This window comes from Orycteropus afer, unplaced genomic scaffold (genome assembly GCF_000298275.1).
Source record: "Orycteropus afer afer isolate SDZICR_OR568_19922 unplaced genomic scaffold, OryAfe1.0 scaffold00149, whole genome shotgun sequence".
NCBI classification, from domain to species: domain Eukaryota; kingdom Metazoa; phylum Chordata; class Mammalia; order Tubulidentata; family Orycteropodidae; genus Orycteropus; species Orycteropus afer.
The window spans coordinates 8,054,934-8,070,898 of NW_006921736.1; the positions used below are offsets into that span (position 1 = coordinate 8,054,934).

At 40.1% G+C, this 15,965-nt stretch overlaps 1 protein-coding gene across 1 annotated transcript in view; it reads right to left on the bottom strand.

Annotated features, from left to right (window-relative positions):
• Window positions 1-15,965, bottom strand: part of EIF4E3 (eukaryotic translation initiation factor 4E family member 3) — a 79,423-nt gene that overhangs the window by 3,256 nt on the left and 60,202 nt on the right. Inside the window, exons 4-7 of the mRNA XM_042781679.1 lie at window positions 12,541-12,635; window positions 10,832-10,892; window positions 7,903-7,969; window positions 1,366-1,521 (exon numbers count right to left, since the gene is read on the bottom strand). Of these exons, the coding sequence (XP_042637613.1) occupies window positions 1,366-1,521; window positions 7,903-7,969; window positions 10,832-10,892; window positions 12,541-12,635 (379 nt within the window). The remainder of the gene's footprint in view (window positions 1-1,365; window positions 1,522-7,902; window positions 7,970-10,831; window positions 10,893-12,540; window positions 12,636-15,965) is intronic.

Sequence of the window (15,965 nt, forward strand, 5' to 3'; positions counted from 1 at the left end):
AAAACAAACAAACCAAAAAAAAAAAAAGCCCTTGGTGACCTTTCAATTAGTATCTGGATGAATATAAAATCAATGTTCCAAAAGGAATCGAAATGGCATCTACAAATTTGCAATTTCCACATCACACAGTCAATAAGCAACTTCTGCAGAGCCATCTTTCTGTCTCTCTTTTTTTAAACTTGCATTTAAAATTCAGAAGCTCAGCACCTGCTGAATATCTGCAGTGCCAGAGCAGTCTGAGCACTGAAAGCCTAAATCATTTGACCTGTGACTGCATGGTTCCTTGGCGGGAGGCCTTAATTATAATTTCTTTATCATACTAGGACAATTCTGAAAAAACATTTATTTTTTTTGTCCTTTTTGGAAAAGGGTTGAGAAAAGTAAAACAATATGAAAGTGAGAAGAATGTATTATATTTCAACAATTCTAAGATGCATTCTCCCTACCCGCCCCCAAATTTGAGGGGCTCTGAAATCAATATATAGCCTTTTATTTTTCTTTCTTAGTAATACTAAAATAATAGGGCATCATATCATATAGGGCATCTTAGATTCAGTGAAATACAGTAGTTAAAAAAGAAAGATAGGGTTATTGACTCTTGAACAGCTTGGAAAATAGGAAATTTATCATACATGTGTAGGGCTGTCAATTCTTGTCTGTAACTCATTGTTAAGAGTGTAACCCACAATCTGATCTACCAAATATTAGTTTAATAGCTCTAAGCTGTTTTCATTATGAAAAAGATGACTTTTTAAAGAGAGCACACGAAAGAAATGAACATGAATCATGATGGAAACAATGGGTCCACACACCTATTCATACCTTTGTTAACATTTCACCACTATGCATGAATTCTCTTTCCATTTTGTGTCACAGTCATTGGTAATGAGGAAGTATTAGCATTTCAGTAGAACATTCAATCATTCCTGAGCTCAGAATGAGTTTCCTCCCAAAATACAGATGTTATACATTACAAATTCATGTTTATAAAGGGATGATTGAATATCTACCTGCCAGCTCACATAATAACATTTTTGTTATTATTGTTTCAAATAGAATGAATTTTTTTTTCCTGAGAATGACAAATTGAAGATCAGGTTTAGATTTTTGAAACAACAAATATAATATGTATTCTCTTGTTCTGATCCATGCAGTTAAGCGAAATAAAATCTCATTTTAATTTCCAAGACTAAACTTGTCCTTTTTTCCCCCGCAAAAAAACCCTTCAGTGTATTTTATTGAATCATATTCTGAATTATAGAATTTCAAGTGATTCTGCCTTCACCCCATTTGCAACACAGTTTCTATTTTTAAAAGCAGGAAAGAACAAGCTAGAAAGTAGTAACTGGAAAACAAAGCACTTACGTTTATAAAACACTGCTTTAAAAGATATGTGGGGCAGAAGGTCATAGATCTTTTCTAAAACAGTAGCTTCACCCACTAAAGAGGCATTTACATTCCAGACTTGGACGACATCCTCTCGGTCACGAATGCTGACACTAACTCCTATTACTTCGTCATCTGAGGGGAGGATAGAAGAAAAAAGAAATGAGTGATTATTTTAAGTAGGCCTGCATTGTGTTTTCAGAAATTATCATTTTATCCATAAGTTACAGATAAGATGAAAAAATGAAGTCGACACACAAGAAATCATTAATAAATACTTGTTTCTAACACAATCATTGAAATAAGGCAAGTCAGTATATAAAGGCTGCAGCAGTCACATTACATTTATCCAGAGACTTCAATAAACAAAGTGTCCCAGCTAAATGAATTTTCCAGATAAGAAATTTATCCTTTTTAACATATTACCAAAGCTTTTTGACTTTCTTACTTTGTTTTGATGAGACTCTTTATAAAATGGGTTGCATGATTCCCTGTACTCTGAAAGCCAAGCAGACTCAAATGAACTTTCCTCGATGCCCTACTGTCTTTGTTGAAAACACCAAGTATTTATTCTCCTTCCCTGCCAAGTTTCAGAGCCCTTTGGGGTGGTTAGTGCTATTTGCCCCAACACTAACTGGACCTTCGAAGCTGTGTGTTCTGAGTTGCTCATTCTGTTTCGGTGGTTTGCTTGCCTGCTCTTTTCCTGTGAATTTTTCCTGCTCTCAGGTGCTTCCCTCTAACAATCCTCCCTCTGGTTTGTGCTTTTAACTAAAGGCCAAAAAACCAAGAAATACATGTTAGCACCACATACAGAGTAAGTATCTTCTGAATTTGGGTCTGCTATTATAATACTTAGGAGCTGGTTGTTGTTGTTCTTGTTATGTGCTGTTGAGTCGGATCGACTCATAGCGACCCCTCCTTGGGTTTCCTAGGCGGTATCACTACGGAAGTAGATTGCCCAACCTTCCTTCCGAAGAGTGGCTGGTGTGTTTGAACCACCAGCCTTCTGGTTAGCAGTCAAGTGCCTTAGGCACTGCGCTACCAGAGCTCCTAGGAGTGTAGTAGTTAAAGGCATTTGGCTGCTAACCAGAAGGCTGGTGGTTCAAACACACCAAGCGCTCCACAAGAGAAAGATGAGGCAGTCTGCTTCTGTAAAGATTTACAGCCTTGGAAACCCTAAAGGGGTCGCTATGAGTCGGAATCAACTTGATGGCAGTGAGTTTTTGAGTTTTATTATTGTACATGGAGGTCTCTGGGTGGAGCAAACAGCTTGCCTTCAACTACTAACCTAATAGTTTGTGGTTCAAATCCACCCAGTGGTGCCACGAAAGAAAGTCTTGGTGATCTGGTTTCATGTAAGACTACAACCAACAAAACCATATGGAGCAGCTGTACTCTGGCACATGAGGTCACCACGAGTCGGAACTGACTGAACAGCAATGGGTTTGGTTTTGGTAGTATAGTGGCTAAGGCACTTGACTGCTAACCAGAAGGCAGGCGGTTCAAACCCACCAGCCACTCCTCGGAAGGAAGGTTGGGCAATCCTACTTCCGTAGTGATACTGCCTCGGAAACCCAAGGAGGGGTCGCTATGAGTCGGGGCCGACTCGACGGCAAACAACAACAACAACAATTACTTCAGTGAGGAGCTCTGGTAGCGTAGTGCCTAAGGCACTTGACTGCTAACCAGAAGGCTGGCGGTTCAAACCCCCCTGCCACTCCTCAGAAGGAAGGTTGGGCAATCCACTTCCGTGGTGATACTGCCTCGGTAATGCAAGGGGGGGAGTCAATATGAGTCAAGTCTGACTCAACGGCACATAACAACAACAATTACTTCAGTGAATAAACATTAAGGCATTTACCTACATCAGTTAATGCTGCCTCTTTTTTTCAGCTAAATCCTGAACTTCAGGTTGCCTTAAGAATGGTAGCTATTTGCTTGTACTGTTACATGCTCCCTTGCAGCTACTCTGTTTACACCAATTTTCAATGAAATGGTAGGAGTAAAGACTGGGACTCCTGGCTTCACATGTTCACAGGACATGCAAGGAAACAATGTCAGCCCACTACTCTTGTGCACTGGGCATTGATAAACGAATGTGAAAGGGAAGTATCAAAATTAGGGAATTTTGCCTTAGTTTCAAAGGCTTTGCCTAATTTGCCAAACATGCTAGCCTCTATAAATTTACACATTTAAGTTTGTTCAATTATCTTTTGGAAGTTACAATATTCCAGTACTGAGATATAATTTAAATAGAGACCTCCCTAATTTACTAAAATAACTCATCTTGAGGAAGAAAATTTTTCCTTCCTTCTTTCCTTCCTCCCTCCCTCCAGCCCTCCCATATTTCCTTTTTAAATGAATCTGATCTTGGCTAAATGTATATGGGAGCTCTGGTGGCACTGTAGTTAAAGCATTGGGCTGCTAACTTAAAGGGCAGCAGTTCAAACTCACCAGCCGCTCTACTTCTATAAACAGCCTTGTAAATGCTAAGGGGAAGTTCTACTCTGTCCCATAGGGTCTCTATTTATGATTCAGAATCCAATCGACAGCAGTGAGTTTGTTTTTAAATGCATATGATTTACCATAAATGGTTCTATTTAGACAAATGTTCAAAACGAGACAAAATTAAGTTATGATATTAAAAGTCTGATTGGTGGCCACCTTTGGAGGGAAGATAATGGATGGAAGGGAGACAGAGTAGGGGAGTCCTGAGAGGGCTGATTACGTTCTGCAACTTGATCTGGGAATTAGAGGAACATGTTTACTTTGTGAAAATTTATCAAGTCGTATATGTATAGTTTGGGTACTATTCTAGTATGTATGAAATACTTGAATAAAAAGTTCCAAAAAAAAAAAAAAAGGATTTAAGTTAGCAGCCTTTAAGTTAGCAGCCTTTAAGTTAGCAGCCCAATGCTTTAACTACAGTGCCACCAGAGCTCCCATATACACTTCGCCAAGATCAAATTCATTTAAAAAGGAAATACGGAAGGGAGGGAGGGAGGGAAGGAGGAAGGGAGGGAGGGAAGGAGGAAGGGAGGAAGAAAGGAAGGAAAAAAGGCCATTCAGAGGAATGTATTATCTGATCAAGAGATGTTTTATTACCTACTTCTTATTTTTAAGGAGCTCCAGTGGTGCAGTGCCTAAGGCATCTGACTGTTAAGAAGAAGGCTGATGGTTCAAACCCACCAGCTGCCCTGCAGAAGGAAGATGGGGTAATCTATTTCCATAAAGAATTACTGCCTTGGAAAACCAATGGTGGTCACTGTGAGTCTGAATTGACTCGATGGCAGTAGTTTTCTTATTTTTAGTTTACACTTTAAAGATACACTTGCTAGAGCTCGGTATAAACTTCCTGTGAGAATAAAAGCATCAAATAAAGATGAAAGCTTTACAGTTGACCACTTTCAAGAATGACCATGAAATCACCAGATGACCTTTTAGGTAAAAAACAGCGTTTCCCCCTCTTTGATATTGTTCACTTCTGCCCTATTTGTCAGAGGGTACTGTGCCTGATGGATGCTGACCAGGCTGACTTGTCAATATCTCTGTTTGGTTTGGCTTTTGGTAACTAGGCACAGCTGGGAGGTCTCCTAGCACAGCCCTTTCACAAACTGGATGGTAAGAAGGCTGCAACTCCTATGCAAAGGCAGGCCCGTCAGCAAACATATAATATTCATAAACAAATTAACCAGCAAAACTTGATCAATCAGTTCAGTGTACTGGCTGCATACAACTTTAGAGCTAAGAGGAACCTCTGTTTAAAGATGAGAGGAATGCTGTCTGGAGAGCTTAGACGACTTGTTTAAAGTTGCACAGCTAGTTAATGGAAGGGCTAATGGTTAACAATTAATGGTGTTCCAGCTTCCGAAGTCAACCACAGAATAGGTCTTCTTTACTCAATAAACCAAAAACCTGTTGTTAAGGAGTTGATTCCAACTCATAACAACCCTATAGGACAGAACAGAACTGCTCCATAGGGTTTCTAAGGCTGTAAATCTTTATGGAAGCAGACTGCCATATCTTTCTCCCCTGGAGCGACTGGTGAGTTTGAGCCACCAATCTTTTGGTTGGCAGATGAGCACTTAACCACTGTGCCACCAGGGGCTCCTTTCTTTATTCAATGCTGGCTATTTATTATTAGTTAGGGTATTTTCTCTGGTTCTGGAAACAAGAATAATTCCTAAAGAATACTTCCTTTCTCACAGATTTATGGATTTATAATTATACATAGAATACACTGTGTAGTTGCTAACTACTCTATATTAAAAGTCAGAAGACATCTGTAGTTTTAAGACAATTTCATCTTGCCCAAGCTTAAATGAATAAAAAGTGGTGTAAGAAGTAAGCAAAACAAAAGTAGAATTATTGAAATTGTTAGTGAGATGAATTTAAAATTTTCTATCCGATTGGCAAAGCCCACAGAGCTTCCAAAGGAGCCTGGCTGGCACAAGCAGTTTGCAGTTGGCTGCCAACCTAAAGGTTGGTGGTTCGAACCTACCGAATGGCTCTGTGGAAGGCAAACTTGGCAAACTGCTTCCATAAGGATTCCAAAACCAATCAAACCCACTGCCACTGAGTTGATTCCAACTCACAGTTACCCTATGGAATAGAGCAGAACTGCCCACTAGGAGTTCTAAGGACATAAATCTTTATGGAAGCAGACTGCCACATCTTACTCCTGCTGACCAGCTGGTGGGTTCAAATCATCAACCTTTCAATGAGCAGCCAAACACTTAACCACTGTGCTACCAGGGCTCCTTCCATAACAATTATAGCCAAGAAAACCCTATGGAGCAGTTCTACTCTGTAACACACAAGGTGGCCAGGAGTCGGGAGCTGCCTTGATGACAGTTAACAACAAAGCACAGGGCTTCCAAAGGCCGCACCATCTAAGTCACAGGGCAAACAACTGAATACCAATGAGTTAAAAAAAAAAAAGATTTCGAAAATGAAAGCTGCACAGGAAAAATATTATTCTAAATATTACCCCAGGAGCTTTCAGAAGTAACTATCCAAGAAGCAAACAAAATTTTAAACAAGTAATTAAACTTTCCTCTTTGAGTGATTTCATGATCAAAACAAAACCAAAAGTACTCACTGGGGCTCGCAGAAAGTCATTCAATATTTGAAAATGCTTTCCAAAGTAAAGCTGTGAAGGCCTTGTGTTTTAGCCTCAACTGCAGGATCATGGGTTATAATGTTAGGGCATCCTTGCCTACCCCTGAAACCTTCTTTGAGGCAGGCAACCAAGGGAGAAACAAGAGGAAGAAGAAGGAATTGACAGGGCCAGAAGGGGCTGGGCCTGCCTAAAAACACACTTTACTGGGCACCCTGGGGCACTTTCCCTTTCTGGAAGATTTGAAACAAGTAAAGGAAACCTGTTACTAATGGAGTTAGGAACTCAAACTGATTTCAAATTTTTCTCTTCTTCATTCCTATTCATTTCGGACAGATCATTGCAGATACTATTAAGTAGAGTTATAAGGGAAAAATCTCATATATATATGCATTTCTATGTATAGTACATACATATGGAAATACACATACACACACGTATGATATGTAGCAAAGCTATTTTTCAGCCCTATGTTTTATGGTCTGGTATTTTATCTCTATCTCTAATAGTGAGGCTGGATAATTACAGTCCACAGGCCAAGTCCAGTCTTCTTCCTGTTTTTGTACACAAAGTTTTAGTGAAACACAGACATATGCATTCATTTATGTGTTGTCTCTGGCTGTTTTCATGCTACAATGGCATAGCTGATAGCCTCAGTAGAGACTGTATGGCCCTCAACAGCCCAAAATATTTATTATCTGGCCCTTTTCAGAAAAAAATTTGCTCTACTATTTTACTGTCATATGCTAATCTGTATATTTTAGCTGCTTCAGTTCCTGGCTGCTTCACTTTGAGGGCTATTTATTTGTTATACTCATAACTAAAGAACCCTGGTGGCACAGTGGGTAAGCACTTGGCTGCTAACCAAAAGGTCAGGGATTCAAACTCACCAGCTAACTCTGTAGTAGAAAGATGTACCTGTCTGCTTCTATAAAGATTAGAGTCTAGAAAACCCTACAGAGTAATTCTACTCTGTCCTACAGAGTCACTATGAGTCGGAATCAACTCGATGGCAATGAGTACACAATTAATTCCTAATGTGACTCAAATATTTAACACAGAACTGTAGTTATAGTAATAGCAAGGAAGTTTGGGACAGTGAATGTATTGATAGAACATTCTAGAACTCTGACAAAGAACAGCTAAAAAACAAACTCATTCTCTTCAGTAGTGACCTTTCTTTTAGTAGATTTAAAAAAAAAAAACCATCCACCACAACCCCATACACAAAACACCAAACACTGCAATCACATGAAAAGAATCTAAGTAACTTTGTGGTTACAAAACAAACAACTTCAAAACATGTGGACAGCCACACACACACACTCACACACACACACACACATCCCTCTGCAAGTACCACGGACCGATGGACAGCAGAGTGGGTGCTCTTTTACCTGCTGCAGCACAGTCTGTGAACTGTTCCCCGATAGTTGCTAACAACAACTCTTTCCAAACTGTGGACTGATGTGAGAGAAGAGTAAAAAACAAAAAACAAACAAACAAAAAAAAACAACACATACATATTTTTAGACAGTTATCATTAGGAACTAAACATGTCACACTTTCTTCAATTTAACATGCATTTCCACACCCATATCTCAAGCCCGCAGACATCTCCAAATCACAGGTGCAGATACTGACAATAATATACATCTCTTACTTGTTATTTGTTGTTGTTATTTGCCATCGAGTTGGCCCCGACTCATAGCGACCCCTCCTTGGGTTTCCGAGGCAGTATCACTACGGAAGTAGGAATGCCCAACCTTCCTTCCGAGGAGTGGCTGGCGGGTTTGAACCGCCAGCCTTCTGGTTAGCAGTCAAGTGCCTTAGGCATTATGCTACCAGAGCTCCTATATCTCTTACTAGTTGACAAAAAACTTTACAGATAGCTACAAGTGATCCAAAGTCTCAAGGACGTTACTCCGTAGTGAAACCTCTGATGAAGTTCAAAAGAACAAGGAAAAATGCATTCAAATGATTGACCATTTCCCAATTCCTCTACCTCTCACTGATTGAGAAAATATCACCTGATTATAATTGAATGATACTAATAAAATCTTTCTATCCAAAATCATTTCTCTTTCCTTCTTTGCAGCTTACAATGTGCTTCAAAGGTTATATGACTAAAGAACATGTAAGGAAATTTCTGGTTTATTGAATACTAGAGGTCTACAGGATTTACCACTCAGAAACCCAAAGGGGGTTCACTATGAGATGGCATCGACTCAGTGGCAGTAAGTTTGGTTTGATTTTGGTAGAGGTCTACAGATTTGCACTCATTTGTGGCATATTTTTTATACTAAGTGACATAACTTTGTATGTATGTACGCATTTCCCTGGAAGAATTAGTACACATTCTTGTCTACTTCCTACCATGAGGAAGAAATGAGGTCCTCCTACTCAAGATCTCAGAGTGACATCCAATAAACTGCCCACGTCCACTCACAAGTTATTGGCGGACTAAATGCTCTTCAAAAATTCTCAATCCCACTTATCCTCTTGGTCATTGTTACAGACTCCAAGGTCTCCAAGAACTGAATTTGAAGTCTAAAAGGCTGTGTGTATGTACTGTCTGTGATCCTGGGCAGGCCACTGACCTCTCTGAGCATCAGTCTCCTTATGGGAACAAGGGACTAACAACAAAGCTGACCCAAGGTTGTTGTGAGCATGTAATGTATCAACTAATGCATTCAAAAGGCTGAGCACAGCCCTTTTTGTTGTTGTTGTTTTGTAATAAAAGGGCTCAACATTATTCAAGATCCATTCCATAAATAATTGTGTGCTTGCTGTAAGCCAGGTGCTTAATACATATTAACTTTAATACTAGTGTTTAGTATTATGTTCTAATGAACTTAAATCAGCCTAGATAGTTTTTTAACCAAGGTGATGGCAGTTAACTAGGGATCTGAAAAGTGACTGCTCACCCTCAGAGTGGTTTTTCGTCCTTCGTGCCTTGAGCCTCCCTTATGGTTACTTATCTGGAGTCTGGCAATCATTCCTTGTACTTTCTATCTGTCCCACCTGAGGTATCCCGCATTGTTAGTGAAGAGGTGAGGGTTGGGAGAGGAGGTAAGGGGAGCTGCGCACTCACTCTCCTCTTTGAATCCCATTCATTGACCATTAAGAGTGGGCTGAACTGCGTGGGATGAGGGCACTTGTACAGACATGAAAGCATCACACATTACTTGTGACTGAATGTGGCCAAGTGGACTAATAAAGAAAGAAAGGACTTTATAGACTTCATAGTGGCTGCCGTTCAGCCACTTTTCAACTGATGTTGACATTATGATTGTTTCTACCAGAACTCAAAGTCTAGTTTAACTAAATAAAGAACATGAAGACAAAACATTCTTAATTTAAGAAAAAAAAAAAAAACAACTTAAATTCTCTCATTCTCTTACATTCTTCACTTTCTCTTCTTGTTTCAGGTTAAAGGGGGTCAATACACCTTTCCTGGTTTGTTAATTCACATCACTGACGTTTTTTATTATGTAAGCCAAACAACAGTCAGGCTTGGAACTTGACTAACAGTTTGCACATTGAACAAATAATTCTGGTCTTATCTTGAGAGATGTGCTTATAGGGAAATGCCTGGAGCTTAAGTATATGGGTCTCTGGAGACATTTCAATTCTCTGAGTTTATCTACATGAAAGAAACCATGAGAAGGTGAGACAGGGTAATATTTGCCCTTTCATCTATTTTCAAAGAAGCTTTTTGGTTTCCCAGGGCTCAAGATACCAGATTTAACAGATTTGAATGCTCATTTCAGTCAATATAGTGAGTTAGAGCCCAAGCAGATATGCCAAGGATAAAAACCACTCTTGGGAAATGGAGATTTCTGAGGCTGAGAGAGGCTGGGCATAGCCTGTCACTGAAATTCCAATGAATGGTGAGACAACAAGGCTTCCAGTCATCCCCATACCATGGCTGCCCTGGTTACTCTCAGAACTACTTTTAGACCCCAGTAGAGGAGAGATGAGTTTTTGGTAGAAAGGATCCTGCTTCTAAGAGTGCCAACTGCCACACTCTTAGTTATGGCTGGTGAGGAAATGGTGAGGAAAATAAGCTTTTCTGTAAGGTTTATTGGCTTTTAGCTCTCACAGAGCACATGATACAGTCACATGATCACACCATTTCTATAAATACAGTATGTTTTCAAGGTGATAGCATAAGGCATAAAATCACCAAATTCTGACCAGAATTTCTCACCCACTGTCCTGTACTGAAACCACAAGGCAGGCTGCCAGAAAAGTACAAAGTGTTCAACACGTGCAAAGAACCCCAAGCTCAGTCAGTTCTAGAAAGGGACCAGACCAACCTACCGTGCTGTCCTTGGGAACTTTCATTTTCCATACACCGCCCTTTGCATTACTCTCCTCTTCCCTGTTACCAATGAAAAACATTTAAAGTTATACTTATGGATTAAGCAGTCCCACATATATTTAGAAGTATTTCTTCATAAGTTTAGCTGGACAATAGTTTCAAATGAACTTATAAACAAAAACAATTCTTTAATAAACTTTCTTTCAGTTCTTATGTTGGAAACAGAGGTGGATGGTAGAAAAAGGTAGGGTGGGGAGGGAAGAAAGTAGAACTCGGCAGCCACAAGGACAGGGGAGAAGAGGGAACATAAGGGGCTCATTTTCAAGAAGGGGGTAAGGGGAGGCTCCCTGGATTATGTGGGGTTGGGAAGATTAATACAACTGCTTCATATAGGTGTGACATGCTCTGACATGTGTGATGCGTTCATGGCATTGTCCTGTTTGATTCTTATACAAACCTTGTGTCACAGAGCTAACCAGTGACTCCCCCACAGCAATGGACATCTGCTGTGTTTGCTTGTTTAATGCCTACTCCCTCTTATTCTGGTAAGAGCACCAAATTTCCCTTTGGGAAGCCACTTACTCCCTTATTTTTATGCCAGACCAATTCAGGGTGGATCCCACATCCTGGCCTTAAGGTTGAATTTTGATCCAGGTTTGCCTATGAGAATCCTGCCTCTTCCTAGTTTTTCTGAGTGAGCAGGGATGGAAAGATGATCCAAGGTGGACCAGTGAGAGCTAGTTCTGGGATTTTGGTGGAGCTGGTGAGTGCTGACATTGTAAACTGGCAGGGTGGCAGAGTTTATGAAGGTCCTCTTGACACCACAAATGGGAGAGGCTTCCTGCAAATGAAATCAACACAGAGGAAAACAAAGCCGATCTGATGGAGAGCATCACATTCCCCACAACATCTGAGCATCCAGATCTAAAGCAGCCAGAAATCATCCCTACCAGTAGACTTCCAGCTACAGAGACAAAAAAAAAAAAAAAAAAAAAATCTTTTGCTTAAATTAGGTTTATGTCATTTGCTACCAAATGAGCTGAAACACATTTCCATTTTATTAAAGAGTCAATAACTCAGAAAGTTTGAGGGAAATGGTATAAAAGTCTGTTACTAATTGGGACTCCAGCCTAGGAAACCTGGCTTACTGTCCACCACCCTTATCACTACATCAAGTTATAAAGAAGGAAAGGCACCTTCTGCTAGACCTTGGCCTATAGTCAGTACCACAGATCTCCTGTGTCCACGTGAAAGCTGTGTCTGAGGTGGTAGGAGATTTCTTCAGCAATGCAGTAGACTTGGGCAACACAGTTATTTCCCTCACCTCCCCACCATCCTGTAAAGCTTCTTTACTCCACTGGCCAGGTCATTAATGAACAAGTGAAAGAATAAGGCAAAGTGATGCCACACCTCATACAAAGCACCATATTATGCCTTCAGTGTGCTACTAATGACCTATTTATGGTGAAACTGTAATGAGGAGTTCAGTGGATGAGCATGAAGAAACCTACACATCATCCTGGAGCCCATGGTGAGGGGGCTGGTGGGCAAAGGCTTATTTCATAATTAACTAATAGCTAAAATTACTTTCCAACATCACTGGGAGACAATTACTTTGGCATTCCAAGTTGGCACGAAGTAAATATTTTATGAGGCTCATAACCATTTCCCTCCCACCTTAACCTCAAATTGCACATAAGACACTTACCAAAGTGGTCGCCTCTCTCCTCTCATTAAATGATAACTACATCTCAAAGGCAGGCTAGTCACAGGAGGAATATTATTGTACACACTCCAGAATATCTTTAAAAGAAAAACACTCTGTTTAATATACCTAGTATTGACTTAATATGGCACCAGATTATAAAATTAATGCATTAAAGAAAAAAATACATCCTCATTAAGTCCTACTCATTCAAAATAAATTTTTCTCAGTATCCCTTCAAATTTTCTCCTACAACATGCAACATAATGTTAAAGAACATGACTTGCTGAAATCAAGCAAAGTTCTATGTTTCAGAAGCTATGGTTATTAAGCAAACATTCCTATGCAATGTGTCTGCACAAAACACTGTGAAAGGATCTTGCTAATGATTTTTTCTGACAGGTAGATGGTATCTAATGAAGTCTGTAGTGCAATATATATATATACTGAACTGTATTTCTTTATAACACAGATGCTTTCTTCTTTTTAAGCGGAGTAGGGCTTGGTTATACTTTGGGCTGGAGTGAGGAGGTATAGAAGAGAAGGCTAAAAGGAACCACCTTAGGTACTCTTTTTTCCTTCTGCTCATAGACAGAACAGGGAACAGCTCAGTGGTCCAAGACACAGGGTCACTAGTAGAAACAGATTATATAAAAATAATAAATTGTAAGAATGACAACTGATACTTACTGAGAATGTTCTGTGCACCAGGCTTTATTCTATTAACTTGTACATGCTCATAATGCCAACTTTATGAAGAGGTGCAATCATATTCCCAGTTTTATAAATTAGGAAACCAAGGCCTAGAAACTATTCTGTCCAATTGTCACTGTTTGGTATGATCATTAGGATCAGAACGAGGATTGAAGTGATAAAGGATAAAAGCTTTCCCAGTTTGTTTGAAATGAGCCACAGAACTACTAAGTGAATGTAAAAACTTTACCTCTGCAGTGCTGAGGTACGTAAGATTTAGTTGAGAGGTGACTGTAACAGAGCAATTAGAAAAATGAATCCTAGGGCATCATGGATTGAGTAGAATGAATGGTATGGGATTTTATCTATGCTGACTGATAATACTATTGGAGTGTTTGACCCCATTTTTTAAAAAAAATTAATTGCAAGAGTGACAACAATGAACTATGAGAACTAAAAAACCACACAATGGTAGATTCATTCACTGAGAATCCACCTTAGATCCATTCTACTAAAATGGTGCTAATATAGGAAGCAGGATAGCTGAACACAGACTTGTACTCAACACCAGCTCCTCAAATAGGTGTCCGTTCTTATGGAGGTACATGTCCTATAAATGCTTTACCATTGTGTGAATAATAAGATGACTCCAATACTTCAGTTCCTGTCAGTGATATGAGTATAAATAAGTAAATCAGGGATTTGAAGCCAGGCCACCTGAATCCCAAACCCATTTTCTTAATCATTAATGGCATCCCCTTTAAATATATAACTATAAGTTCTAAGTATGTCTTTCTCCATTTTTGGAAGCCACAGACCAGGTCATGGAGTCATAGGGAGAGGGATACCTGTTGAAGGTATTTGCCCACAGGTACAATGACCTTTAACCACATTGAACCTTACTTAGCACCTACCAGCCTAGCACCCCCACCGTGATGTGGCAACAAACTTCGTAGAATTTGTGGACAAAATGATGTTAAAATGAAAACTTCAGTCTTCAGTAAAACCAAGAGGACCTTGGTGCAAGCCAGTTCAAATCTAAAAACCAACTGCTATTAAGTCGATTTTGACTCATGGTGACCCCATGTGTGTGAGGGCAGAACTGTGCTCCACAGGATTTTCAATGGCTGATTTTTCAAAAGCAGATCACCAGTTCTTTCTTCTGAAGTGCCTTTGGCTGGACTTGAACCTCCAACTTTTTGGTTAGCAGTCCAGTATGTTAACCATTCACACCATCCAGGGACTCCAAATCTTCTAAAAGCCATCCCAATTCAGAATGTCTGCCAAAGTTCTTAAATCCTACCTGCTTACTTAATGTTTAAAGAACTTTGAAAACACAAATAACAAACAGCAAAACATTTCTCCTGTTCCCAAAGTAAGAAAAACACTATAAGGATTGTGCTGAGGACTGTACCTTTAGAAGCTTCTTGAAAACAAAAACAGACAACTGATTTTGTTAGTCCTGGCAAACCTGACAGGAAGAGATTACAGCCTTAACTCTAATTTAACACTCTCATTAAAGCACATATTTGCATGTTTGTGCATGAACAAAAAATGGGAGTAAAATATCTGGTGACATCATTGACAAGTCCCATTTTATTTTTATTTATTCTTTTTAATATAATATGTATTTGTCACTCCACGCCCCCAGAAGCAATCATGGTGGTAAGAACAGAGTTTTGAGTCATCATGATGGAGCAATCTGCACACCATGGTGAGGTGAGATTGGGAAACTGGCATGAAACCCATAGTTCTGGAAGTCATCTTTAATTTGTGAGGCTCTTCCAGACAGGTGGGAGCTCTGGTAGCATAGTGCTTAAGGCATTTGACTGCTAACCAGAAGGCTGGTGGTTCAAACCCACCAGCCACTCCTTGGAAGGAAGGCTGAGCAATCTACCTCGGTAGTGATACTGCCTCAGAAACCCAAGAAGGGGTTGCTATGAGTCGGGTCTGACTCGACAGCAATGAGTTTTCCAGACAGGTGACATCAGAGGAGCATCACCCTCCTGCGAAGAGGTCTGACGTGGCTGGGGTGTGCAGACCCTGCCCAGAGGTGTTCTGGAGAATATGGGTCCCTTCATATAGCCTGGCTGCTCCCCGTGCTCATAGCCTTGCAGGGTGTCCAGGATTGCAGTGAGGCTGCTGCCTCCGCCCACCTGCCAGTCCAACACAGCCTGTCTCCCTGCCTGGGCTCTGCCAGTTTGACACACTTGAATGCCACTGAAAAATAAATCTATACAATTTGGTTTAAGTGCCAGTTTCTTCTAGAACCTGATATATCTGATACAAATAACTGATGATCATTTTATAAAGAAAATTCGACCCCTCACAATCAACTATTTTATGTAAAGAAAAAAGGCATTGTCACAATGGTTCAAAATCATTCTCAGGGTACGAGTGACAGACTCAGTCAAGCTGCTAACTAGTAAATGTTTTCCCCACGTCTTCCTTCCCTTTCTATTTCCTCTTGCTGTGTGTGAATAGGATAGACTGGTATTTTATCATGTACTTCATCTGCCTCTTCATTGTGATGCAGAAGAGCATGATGAAATATATCACCAGGATGGGCCAAGGCACCGGCATGTTGAATTCGTTGAAGAACACGCAGACCATGGCCACCAGGATGCCCTTTCTTACCAAGGGCCAAAATTTCAACTCTGGCAGCCTTCGGATGAAGGGCTGGAACTCCTCATTCTCCTTGGTTGGCAAGGAAGGGTCATCATCTGAATCTTCCA